This window comes from Salminus brasiliensis, chromosome 6 (assembly GCF_030463535.1).
Source record: "Salminus brasiliensis chromosome 6, fSalBra1.hap2, whole genome shotgun sequence".
NCBI lineage: Eukaryota > Metazoa > Chordata > Actinopteri > Characiformes > Bryconidae > Salminus > Salminus brasiliensis.
The window spans coordinates 39,533,668-39,546,515 of NC_132883.1; the positions used below are offsets into that span (position 1 = coordinate 39,533,668).

The window sequence follows — 12,848 nt, forward strand, 5'->3', positions numbered from 1 at the left end:
TCAATACCCTAAAATGAGAAAAGGATCAATTTAGCACGCTTTAGATTCAGACGCTTTACTATGACACTCAAAAGTTAGCTCTAGGGGCCTACTATGAGATGTTTCTACACCTTGACTGGGACCCACCTGTGGTAAAATTAGTTGATCGGACCTGATTTGGAAAGACACACACCTCTCTACACGAGGTCTCACAGTTGACAATGCTTATCAGAGCAAAAACAAAGCCAGGAGGAAAGAACTGCTTGTAGAGCTCAGGACTGTGTGAAAGGCACAGATCTGGAGGAGACAAGAAAAGAGCACCTAAAGGACTGTTTCTTGCTTTTGGGCAAATGCAGATAATTCTAACGATAGTTGGTACATTACACACAGTGTAGCCTGTGGAAAGATGAAGCATCTGGTGCTGAGGTGGTGGTATAGGGGGCCCCATGAAGGCTTCTACTGGCTCTGACCTTCACCCACACACAGCAACCCTTTTTCTGTAGAAGGTGCTGGCAATAAGTTAGCTAGCTAGCTAGCTATATGGTGCCCCATAGACATATATATATGCATAGGTATATCTATGTTGTGCTCCACAACACTCCCGACCTTTTAAAGCTAGCTAGTTAGCTGAGCTTGCAGTAGCTTTAAATAACGTTAAGCATGGATCATTTGATATGACCAGTTCTGTTGATTTGTGCTACCATAGTGTAGATTTAAAGGTAAAGCTGCCAAAAATAAATCGTAGGTAGGATGTTTCGATGAGCTAAAAGCATTGTAGCAGAGAATGCTCCTAGCAGAAGTATAGGAAAGATTTTTGGATGGTGTAACAGGGTAAATATCTAATAATTGAGGTGACAGTTAACACTTTAATAACACTCAGGCTAATATTAACAATACGCTCAGATTGATATGATGCACCTTAAAAATAAAAACATTAAAAATTGTGGGTCAGTGCATGTGTCTAGGACCTAACTTTGGATACAAACCGATAAAACTGCGAAATTCTAACTCAAAGGTGAAAATTTGGCAAAATAAGGTGAATATATTCAAATAAATCCAATACCTGTCTGATTTGTTAAGATTTTATTGACATTTATCACAGTAAAAACAGCTCTGAGCAGCTAAACCATCTGAAAATGCACAAATGCAACACATACACTGCAAAAGAGGAAGCAACTAAAATTTAAATAAAAATCATTAGAAAAAAAAAAAATCACAAGCTAAGACATTTTAGAAAATATTCCAGTTCTTAGTCTCCAAATCAAAGCAGGCATTAAAAAAAAGTCTGGCTAATATACTTAAAACAATCTTTTCCCCCGTTTTTCCCTTTTACAGCAAATGTAAGGAACTGTAACAACCAAACTACATTACAGTTACATTCTACTGGAAGATCAGATTCAGCAACAGTCCTTCAGCATTACTGGTTTTACTAAGCTATGTGAAATATACAAAGCCTTATATAGAACGAATGACGGCAAAAGCTCGGATCCAACTACAGACTAGCATTTTCAGACTTTGTACAAACATGAAAGCTTCTAGCGAGCAAAGCCATGAGCTGAAATGCTGCACTGAGGAATCATTTTGCTGATTTGAGCCCAACAAAACGCAGCACAGTGGATCCAGATTTCAAGTCTGTGAATTTAAAGGCATAAATGTATCGCTTGTACATACATTCAGTTTAGCCTGGCCTCAGGAATGATCAGAAGACTGCACTTACGAAGCCTGCTTTCAGTGTAAGCTATCTACAACCCCTCCCCCCCAAAACCACGGAACCATGTTCAGTATCGCGATATGTTCGTGTTGGAAACCCTTCGTCACGTGCGTTTGGGCATTAGTTACAGTTACTGAGTATCAGGAGATGAGTCAGTAAAGCCGCACATTCCCAAGCACATCAATGTTGGTTGAACTGCTGGGTGGACCTGTCTCTACCCGATTGGCTCAGCAGGAGCGCTGAGGTTTTGCCGCTGAATGGAGTGTAACCTCTGTCGCCAGGCACATGTGCGAGTCTCTGCAGGCGTGAAGGTGTGTGCGATTACACTTCAGCTAGCTCCGCTTGTTTGTCGGCTTCAAACTCCGGTTCGTTCTCATCGTCGCCGTTGTAGTCGGCCATCTCTTCCTCAAACTCCTGCGCAGCTGCTTTATCATCTAGACACACACACACAAAACCAGCCGACTATGAACATCTACACTTTAAGTGTAACACACATCAACCATAAGCAATACTGCAGGTCAAACAAAGAGCAGGATGTTATCAGAAAAACCCTAAAAACAATTGGGACAGTCAACCCATGTCAACAATCTGTTGAGACAATACCGATGTCCATTACTGATTCTTTAGTTGAGAAAAAGGCCATCATAGCCAACAAGTGATCTACATTATAGCTTGTACATTTTGGGTACATCTGGAGAGAAATTTGAAATTAGACCACCCTGTCAGTTCTTTGCGAGACATGAGAGTAGCTCCACCCATGACTTGAGAAGATGGTGCGCAAGTGTCAGAACCACTAAGATCTGTAGACAGTACAACAAAGGACTAGCAAAGAAAGGATTCAATACCCTCTGCAGAACAGGTAAATGTAAGCTGATTAAACATGATGCTAGGGTGTAGCAGAGAGAGAATGAGATGAGAATGAGAAGTAAACAAATCAAAATGAACTCCGCCGTAAAAGCGTACAAATCCGTGTAGCGGAGAGTAGTAATGAAATAATGGTAGTGGGTGGGATGAACAATGGCTTCTTATTATTTAAAGGAACGGGCTCTCAAACTGGCTGTTCTGAACAGGGCTGATTAGAGAGGGTGAGAAGGGAGCTGCGGTGCTGCACTCTTGAGATATTTCAACCACAGCATATCACAGACACTTCATTAAGACCCAAAGTGAATGGTCTTCACCTTCAATCCTTGGGGGGGGGGGGGGGGTTGTTTGTATTTAAAAAATTATGCAATTCTTTCATGTAAACCTTAGCTATCATGCTTGAAGTCTATTTTCTGCTGCTTGCCACCAAAACCGTGGTGAAAAATACAATTCCACCACTTTCTACCACTCAACTGATTAAAAACATACACATCTCAGAAATGTCTGCACTCCAGAGCTGATTCCATGCTATTATCATGCTGACACACCTTTCTCACATCACCTTTCTTGTAAAAGACAATTTTCTCATTTCCGATATGACAGATTTTGCTTAGCGCACCTTTAAGCTTTGACAGTCGCTTCTCGATCTCGCCTTCATTGTCATATTCTATGGCATCATCTTCCTTCCCCTCTTTGTTCGCTGCAGCGTCCAAGAGAGCATCTGCACAGAGGAAGAGAGTGTAAGCTGTGTGTATGGGTGTGTGTGTGCACAATCGAAAAAGCGGCATGCGCTATTGAGCTTGCTCCTACCTGCAGCCTTCAGGTCTCCTGCTTTGATGTCCATAACTCCTTCCATGGTCTCCTCATTGGCTAGGCTGTTCTGAGTTGCATTCTGATTGGAGGGCTTCAAGGTGGACGGCAGCTTGTCAGATTCTTTTACAAGAGCATCGTCTTGAATAGATAGGGCAGTGGGAGAAAAGGATAATGCATTATTAGCAAAGGAAGGTCTCAAAAACTCTTAAAGATAAAGGCGATACAAAGGGTTCTTTGAGCGATGCCATGAAAGAACCTGGTTTGGTTCCTTAAAGAACTGTGCTTGGTTCTGTAAGCCTTTAAAAAGGTTCTTCAAACTCATACAACCTTTATTACGAGCATGGTTGAGCTTCTATGCCACTGCTCAAAGAATCTGCAGCACCTTTACTTATTTTATTTTTTTAAGTGTCTAGATACAGCATCTCAAACACTGGAAACCAGTAGTTGACAGTGCTCCTGTGTTTAATAGTCTATAATCTGTATCTAATCTTAATCATCTATAATCTATCTAAATTATCTGCCACATGCTTTTCAAGCACAGCGTTTTTATGAGCCTATATTGATCATGTTTATAAGCTATAAAACATTTACAGCTTATTTGCCAGTTACACATTTAAACCGCTACTCAATAAAGTGTTACTGTGCTACTGATATGTACCTTTGCCCACCACTATCTCATTGGTTTTTGGGTGGTCATCAGTTTTGGGCTTCAGTTCTGGAGCTTGTTGTGTCTTCACCTGGTCAGCTGCATTTTTATCCGAGTCATTTCCAGCTGGAACTTCAGGCCTAGAGATTGAGGCTTTCGCAGTGGAGGTGTCAGCCCCCTGCCGGGTGAGAGAAAATGAGCAGACGAGAATGTAAACAGCATGTGTTAAACTAACTCAGGGTCCCACTCCTTTTGGGAAAACATCTTCAAGGACTTTTCTAGGACATTTCCTATGACGTCCATACATACAATGCGTTGTTATAAGCCTTTCAGTAAAGATAAAGGATGCACTATTCAGCACCTATTACTACATGTAAATCTTTCCCCATTAGATGCAAATTCCTCTGTTGATGTTTTCGGAGCTGCCTTTAGACAGGGACAGTCCAGGGTTATAGTGTGTAATAAAAAATATAAAAACTTTAATAAATGTCATCAGTAGTTTAAAATAAATAAATAAACAAAAAAAGCATTTTTCTCAATTTCCAGGTGTTTTTTCAAACAAGTCTCCAAATTTCTCTCTAAAATTCAACTCCCAAGTTTGTCCAAATTGTTCATGACACAAATTAGAACCCTGTAACTACCTGAAAGGCGAGCCACACAGACAGGATAATGGGTGTGAGGTACCTTTTTGATATTGGGCAACCCATAAAGAGAAAGGGTGGATGCTTAGTTTACCATGGAGAAGCTAACCTCAAGCTGCACTTGTGCCACTGATGGTACATTTAAGCCATTGGGTCTGATGAATTTTGGAATGGGAATATTTTGGTCAACACGTTTACTCTGTACTGCCAGTGTTCAAAAATATTTTCCAAATTTAATTAACATGATCTAATAAAGCTGAAAAATAAAAATTTTAAAATGATTTTAACATATTGGGAGGGGGGGTTATAAACTAAATTAAAAAAGTGCAAGACCTCAGAGGATACATCCTGACCTCAATTAAAAGACATCATCTGATTTCTGATTAGGTCAACCCAGGTGGGGAAAAATAGTATTAACTAATATTATTATGTTTCAGCCACCCTTTCCACCACCCCGTCCCATCATTGTGTGAAAGTGCTCAGCTACAGTACATGTTTGAACTAGAGTACCAGCTACAGGACAGACTGATACTGTGTTACACTCAGAACCACATCATGGTATGAAAGTGTGTTTATGTTGATTTTAACATCTTCAGTTATGTTAAAAGTTATTGGGGGGGTGGGGGGTGTTGTTGGTTTACCTGAATGGATGTTTGCTTCTCATACTTTTTCTGCATCTCTTGTTTGGCTGCAGCTATCTTTTCACTGCATTCCTCTTTTTGGGCTAAGATCTGGGTGTTACATTGAGTCCTGTAAAAATATACCAAAAAAAATTTAGTAAAGGACAATTTACATTTAATTAATTTCATTTATTGTATGGAAGCTTTAATATTGCACAATGCATCCTTTAATTTGTCTAATTTACGTGGGAAACAGGGTTGACATTCTTTTGGCACAGAGAAGCAAAACTCAAAAGGAAGGCTTAGTTAGGTATATGTATTTGGGAAAATACTCTCATACTACATTTTATTAACCTGTATTATAGTCATGTCATCAGACTTACATGTCATAGGTGAGTTTCTTATTCAGCGTATTCATGTTACTCTGACACGACTGCAGCTCCTTCTGCACCTTGCTTAGATCTTCCAGTAGAGTCTTCATCTGATCTAGAGAGAGAGCGGGAATGATTTATAGGCAATAAGTGAAGGTAGACAAAGTGAGATGCAGGCTCTGTTCAATTAAGACAAGATTCTTTAATCCTACTCCAACATAGTATAAAACTAAATTTGCAGCAAAATTATATACCAAATATAGCACCAACTCTGTGTATGTGAATTAGTTTAATGCTAGCCCCTGCATCATGTGACATCCTTTCCATATGCTAAGACCACAATAATTTCAAACTTGCAATTAAAAGCAAAGATGATGCCCATCTCCAGATATTGTTTTTTGTTTGTTTTTTTGGGGGAGGGGGGGGGGAGAGAGAAATGGTTATTCACACTTACTTTTCATATCCTGGACAGTTTTGGCACCAGTGGAAATGTTGAGCAGCAGATTCCCCTACAACCATGAAATATTTTCAATAAATATTTTTGTTATTCTACTAAACAATGACAAAACTAATAGCATTAAAATATACAGTTTACACTAGGCATCTGCAGTTCGCATCAGCTTCTGAAACCAAGGCTGGACCAGAAGGTTAGTGAAAATGTTTTGTGAAAAAAACAACAACTCTAAAATAGTAGTTGAACACAAAAAGAACATATGCCTATACTAGGCAATAAAACACTCATGCGTAGGTTAATGAGACAGTTAACGTTAGCAGGGTGATTTGTGCATACCTGCGCCTAGCCAGGGAGCAAACCTGACAGTCAACAAGCCTCCTACCTTCTCTTAAAGGAGGACCGTTCTACAGTCTAACCTCACCCTGTCTCTCTTTAAATGTGTTTACTTTAGCCAGTGGAGAAGACATGTTTCCATGTATTGCATCGATGCTGCCAAAATATCTACGTTCTCCATTGTGCTGCTATATGAAGCCTGAAGTGCAAATTATCACTAACCCAATCACTACCACTAACCCAAACCCCTATTCCTTTAGCATTAGTCTGAATATGGATTATATGCTTCTGTTTGGAAAACAATGCTAATAAAGATTAGCATTTCTTTTGGACAGAAGGGAGAGTGGACTAAAGAGAACATACCAGAGCTTTTACACTTTTTGAGGTTTCTGAGGTGGCCTACATCTGGCCTTGTGACTATATGGACTGAGATCTTTCCATGATATCCATTTATGGCATCAACATATGGTGTTGTGTACTGCAGTCTCTACAGTATTTGTGAGTCTATAGCCTTACCCAACTCTAGTCAGTCATGTGTGTGGGTACGTGTGGGAGTACCTTCTCTTGTTTCCACATGTTCTGGGCGCTCTGCTGCTGTCTCTGGTGGGTGTTCTCCAAGCGGGTGAGTTGCTCTGTTTGTTGTCGGAGTTGCTTCTCCACCTCGTTCCTGCCCAGCTGCTCCCGCTCCCTCTCAGCAGACGCCTGCCGCATACGCTCCTCAAGCTCCAGCAACTTAGCCTACACACACACACACACACACACACACACACACACACACACACACACACACACACACACACACACACACACACACACACACACTTCTGATTAGCAAGCTGGACATAAAAGTCATGTGCTGTCTCCAGAGCTTAACAAGTCCAGACTGGGTGTAATTTATGTGCATTTAAGGTCCTAACATTAAAAACAGAATGGGTCTCTCACACTGTCTGTCTGATACACTGAAATACATTGGGAATCACACACCAAGCCACTTGGGATGATAGGATACACAACTGAGGATGTTGCTGAACTGAAGGTGAGCAAACCCGCACAGGTGTACGCGCTCTCCCGTTACTAGGAGACACAGTGAGCAAAACAAACAAAGCAGCAAAGCTGTGAGCTGCTTTTGTTTACTGGCTTTTCTTTCTTACACTCTTTACGCATAAAGAAGAAACCTGTAACATGGAAATGAAGAATAAATTAAATTGGAGTCATGTGGGCTCATTTACAGTTTTGATACTGTGTATTAAATGGGGCTCTTATTGACAAATAAAGATTACAAAAATAAATATAATATATATAATTAAGATATAATTAACCATATATATATATATATATATATATATATATATATATATATAAAATACTATTTGTGTATATCAGACATAACTGACATAATTACATAAACAGTATATATATATTTTTTTTAAATGGGCCAGTTGCTTGTTTGGATTTTTGATTCCCATCTTGGCCGATTGCAACTGCGCAATGTACCCCTAGTGACCACTGCTCGGTAGCATTTACAGTCTTCTGTTGTAAAAGCACCTAATTATGTTCCTACCATAAACACAATTCGTGAATCTCTGCTGCACTTATGAACGTCTGTTATCATTTCAAGTCTCTTTTAATTGAGGAAATAAAGCAAAGACATCAGATAATCAGTCACAATAAAAATGAATAAAATGATGAACAGCCAATTCAATAAAAAATAAAATATTGTGAGAATATCGAATCATTAGTCAAATATCTTGTTTGAGCGTATCGTTAGACCCCTAGGTTAATATACTAGGCAAAAAGAAAACAAACAAACAACAACAACAACAACAACAACAACATACTACTCGAGAATGAGAATCAGTGCTAGAATTTGGATACAAATCACAGCATAACCCTGGCCTCAGCTAAAATAGTGTGCGTGTGTGTATTAAAAAAAAAAAAAATGATATTGATTTTTTACAATATGTTACATTTATCTGTCACTTCCTGTAGAGGATTTAGAGTAAGATTTATTCTCTCATCTTTACTTAGAACAACAACAAAACATCATTTGACCAAGGGTGTGCAAACTTTTGCATAAGCCTTGCATAACTCGTCAACACGTGACTCGAGTCTCCATCTCTGATGTACAGTGTAGGTGACTAGACCATAGGGCAAATAAGGAGACCGGGGTACAAACCTGTAGCTCCACATTTCTGGAGTTGGAGACCCAGTAGTTGAAGCCGAGCAGGAGGACGCAGGCAATGAGAGCAGCCATGAGCAACGACGGAGATCGACCCCCACGTCGACCGTTCACCAGTGCCCCCATCATTCCACGAATCCACGGAACACACAGTCAGAGATGGTCCTGAAAGCAGAGCAAGAGAGCGAAAGAGATGAAGACACTTCCTCTTATTCAATGGGGAAAGCATGTCACGTCTGTGGCACTTAAAGGTTCTATTGTTGGCGGGTGAAAGCCTTTGCAAATAGCGAACTGAAGCAGCCTTTGTTGTTGCCTTTTGACGCTCCTGTGCCAAGCTTTATTCAAAGGGACAGGCGGCGTTTCACTGATTTGCATGAGAGTAAACGGATATGTAGCCTGTTCGGAAAATTCAAACAGCCAAGATACGTCTACTGTTTGTTTTTTGCAAGGTTAAACAAAGGCTTCTGTAATCATCTCAGAGTGGACTTGGGATTTAGGCTTTACTCCGATGGTGTCCAGATTTACTAAGGCCTGTAGAACGTTGGATTTCAGTTTAAGTGCTTTAGAGATCTTTCAGAAAAGCTTGTTTAGTACTCAAGTATTAATTTGCTAATTTACTAACTGTAACTTAAAATGTATTTACTGGATCTTACCTTGAACTTTTCCAAAGTTCAACAGGCCACAAATAAAGGCAATTCCAGCAGAGATAAGGAATTGAGAGAGGCGCTATTGGACTGTTTCAGTCTAGAAAGGCTTACAAACCCAATTCTAAAGTTTAGAGACTCCAGTGAACCGCAGTGAGAGCAAGAAGTGGTTCCTTAACTTTCTCTGAGAGCGACCAGACAACTAACCCAGGAAGTCATAAAAGAACCCAGATGGATCTCTAAGGAACTGCTGTCCCAACTCGCCTCAGATAAGGCAAGTGTTCCTGATTCCGCCATTAAAAAATGACTAGCAAAAAATGGCATAGTTTTCATGGAAGAGTTTTAGGGCAAAACCCACTGCTGAGGTCGCAAAGGCTTGTCTCAAACAAGAAAAAAAACAGGCAGGCCAATTTTGCCAAATTGCGTCTGTAAAGAATTGTCAACGGCATTTCAACAATGGGGAGTTTGGGGGCAAAATATCTGCTCTTTATTGTGAAAAAGGTTCTGTGGTATAAAATGACCTCTATTAGATTTCCTGTGACCCTGCCTGGTAAATAACTCAAGTTTTGCCCTCAGAGCCTTAAGCTGTAGACCACATGTTGGCTGTTTTTAAGTATGAAGGGCCTAGGACCCCCTGAACATGGCTTGCGACTCATGGCGTGGTAGCAACACTAGGCAAGGCAGTAGCGATACAAACAACGTGGTAGTACCGCTGGGTCTGTTGGGCAGCGTGTTGCTAATGCCGCAGCAGCAATGTTGAGTCGACATGCTATCGCTACAGACTTTCACTCACACACACACACACACATATATATTAATGCCACAGTACATCTTCACACCGCTTCCCCTTTCCCTTTACAGGCATATTTCAAGCAAGGAGACCCAACCTCAGCTAACCTAAGATTACATCTCCTCCTGGTAGAACAGATACTTCTGAGCTTTATGGTAAAACGCAGTCAGTCAGCTAGCTAGCGAATTTGCCTCTTCTAGGCCAGCCCACTAGGTTGTCCAGCAAAAAACACATTGAAACCATAAGCCAAGTGGTTGGTGTGACACAACATATAAAACCACTAGCAGCTAGTGAGCTGTTACACCATGTGGGAGACCAGGGTTCGATTCCCAGTCTGGGTGACTATCCTGTGCTACACCAATAAAAGTCTGGGCAAGACTCCTAACACTACATTGGCCCACCTCTGTAATACAAGTCACCTTGTAAGTCGCTCTGGATAAGAGCCACTGCTAAATGCCGTAAATGTAAATAAGCCTTTTGAAATAATGCTGTGATCGCGTGTGGACGCTTTACTGCTTCATTATCTGGGCGACTATGAATTCTACCACAAAGATTCAGCAGGTTGATGAGCAACTAGTCAAAGTTCTAACATTTAACTCACTGACACTGGACTCTGCATGGATTGCATCCATGGCCCTGTCACTGGTTCACCGATTGTCCTTCTTTCGAGCACCTTTGGTAGGTACTGACCCAGCCATCTAGACATCACAGTTTCGCTCGTGTCAAAGTGTCTCAGCTCCTTATGCTTGCCCACTTTAACTCCTTCTAAGATCACCTGCTGCCGAATACGCAGATCCCACACCTTGACAGGTGCCATTGTAATCAGGTCCTGTATAACCATTAGTAAAGCGCACAATTTTCAAAAGTACCAAACATTAAAATAAGCTGTTTTTAATTCAAGCATTTCACACAAGACGGCTAATAATCGGCACATGGCCCAGCATTACGAGGATGTCAGTTTTCCCTGTTAAGTGCAGATCAGCGGAGATGCTGTAAGCACTTCCTGAAACAGGACTCCAACACAGAAGGCTCACCCAAAGTGATAAGGGATGTCTAAACTGATACCCATGTTACGAGTGCTGCTATTTTAGTTAAATAACGCCTCCAATAAAAGTACCTGTCCACAAAACCTTGAAAAAGGGACTGAGCTCCCCACAGAACTGCAGTGGAACATTTCTACTCTATTCAGCATCTAACAGCTGAGGCAAAGTTTTACCTTCTTCCTTCTCTTTTTCGGGATCCTTTACGTCCAAAACAGAAGTATAACCACTGAGCACTTCAGTGAAAAAGACTCCAAAGAAAAAAGTACCAGTCCATAAAACCCTGAGGAACCGACGGAGTTCCTCACAGGACTGCAATAGAGTAACTTTACTCCATCCAGGAATTTAGGGATCATTAAAGTACACATCTATTCATCCATCCATCCATCCATCCCTCCCTCCACATAAAATGATGACCAGCTAAGCAATGCAGATGCCATCACCAACCAACATGATGTTAATGACTCTAATGGAGGGGAGTAAATGGAGTAAACAGTGTATTATTACCTAGCTACACTACTCTCAAATACACCTGATTATAGTATTAATGCATATATCTGCATAAATTAACATGGGGAATGAAATCATCCACTGGAAGAAACATCTAAGCTCTGCCTCATCCCCGGAACCAAATCCAACCCCTGGGCTTCAGCAAGAGAACCCATAGGAAGCTCTGGGACATGGACCAGCGTAGCCCTCAAATCTCACTGTGAACTTCGCTACATGGCTCATGGGTGGCTAAGGTGTCTTAAAAAGTGTTAAAGCAGGTGTTTGTATGATTACATGATCAGAACTAGCTCATCAGAGCACCAACAGCACAACAACCGAGGCAGGTGAACTGTTGCAGCCCGGTTTTCCAGAAGTAACACGTCAACAATTCACCGCTAGCGTCCTGTGCTAACGCTAGTGCTAGTGCTAGCTAACTTACAACTCGCTGAGACCACCACCAAACCCCTCTGAAGGTTTAAAAGAAATAAAATATGCCCAACTTAACTTTTCTTTCACACTAAACCAGCGTTACATGCGGATAGCTCGCTTAACTTAGCCAGGAAGCTAACGTAGCTAGCTAGCTAACGTTACGGCTCGGGTACACACTGGCTAGCGAAGCCTGGCTCTGGGTTCTGGCTCGCAGATACAGCTAGTTAGACAAATCATACCAAAAGGTGTCCTTACCGCTGTGTTGAGCGGCGCAGTTACATCAACTGAGGCCGAAAAATGTGGACATTATCGATAATCTGCTTTTTCTGACCAAGGATTTGTCTGCCAGCGTCGAGCTACATCCGTCCGTTGAAGTGGTTTTTGATTTGACTCGCATCAAAAGCAGCGCAGTAACTATACGACTCACTCGTCAAGGAATCGGTTCTGAGTAACTCGAACGTTTTACTAGGACCCGTGCAGTGTTTTCAGTCTTAACAATAAAACTACAATATAGAACCGTGAAAAATCACATTGTAATAAGAGATTAGTTTAAAAAAAAATGATAACAAATGCGTGATCGTATTTTTTGTCGTATATTTATCTGTGTTTACCACGACTCGGTTCTATGGAATGAATCCAAGTGAATCGAACTTTTTTTGTGGAATCTGTGCAGTCCTCAAAATAAAACTAAAATACTTCAAATATCATGTAAATCATACAATTAAATATCATATTGTAAGCAGGGGTAAGTAAAACTGAAGTACAAACGAGTGTGTTTTTTATACATGTATCTGTATCTTGTATCGGTTCGGTTCTTTAATATTTAAACATCGTATTATCATAAAATT

At 40.8% G+C, this 12,848-nt stretch overlaps 1 protein-coding gene across 1 annotated transcript; it reads right to left on the reverse strand.

The window, feature by feature from the left end:
- Nucleotides 1-1,047: 1,047 nt before the first annotated feature.
- On the reverse strand, nt 1,048-12,403 carry golm1 (golgi membrane protein 1). The gene is made up of 10 exons (XM_072682364.1): nt 12,256-12,403; nt 8,606-8,773; nt 6,988-7,167; nt 6,097-6,151; nt 5,655-5,757; nt 5,293-5,401; nt 4,023-4,188; nt 3,362-3,502; nt 3,171-3,272; nt 1,048-2,124 (listed from the first exon to the last, which is right to left on the reverse strand). The coding sequence occupies exons 2-10, from the start codon at nt 8,735-8,737 to the stop codon at nt 2,012-2,014; spliced, it is 1,101 nt and encodes a 366-aa protein (XP_072538465.1). The 5' UTR covers nt 8,738-8,773; nt 12,256-12,403; the 3' UTR covers nt 1,048-2,011.
- Nucleotides 12,404-12,848: the final 445 nt, after the last annotated feature.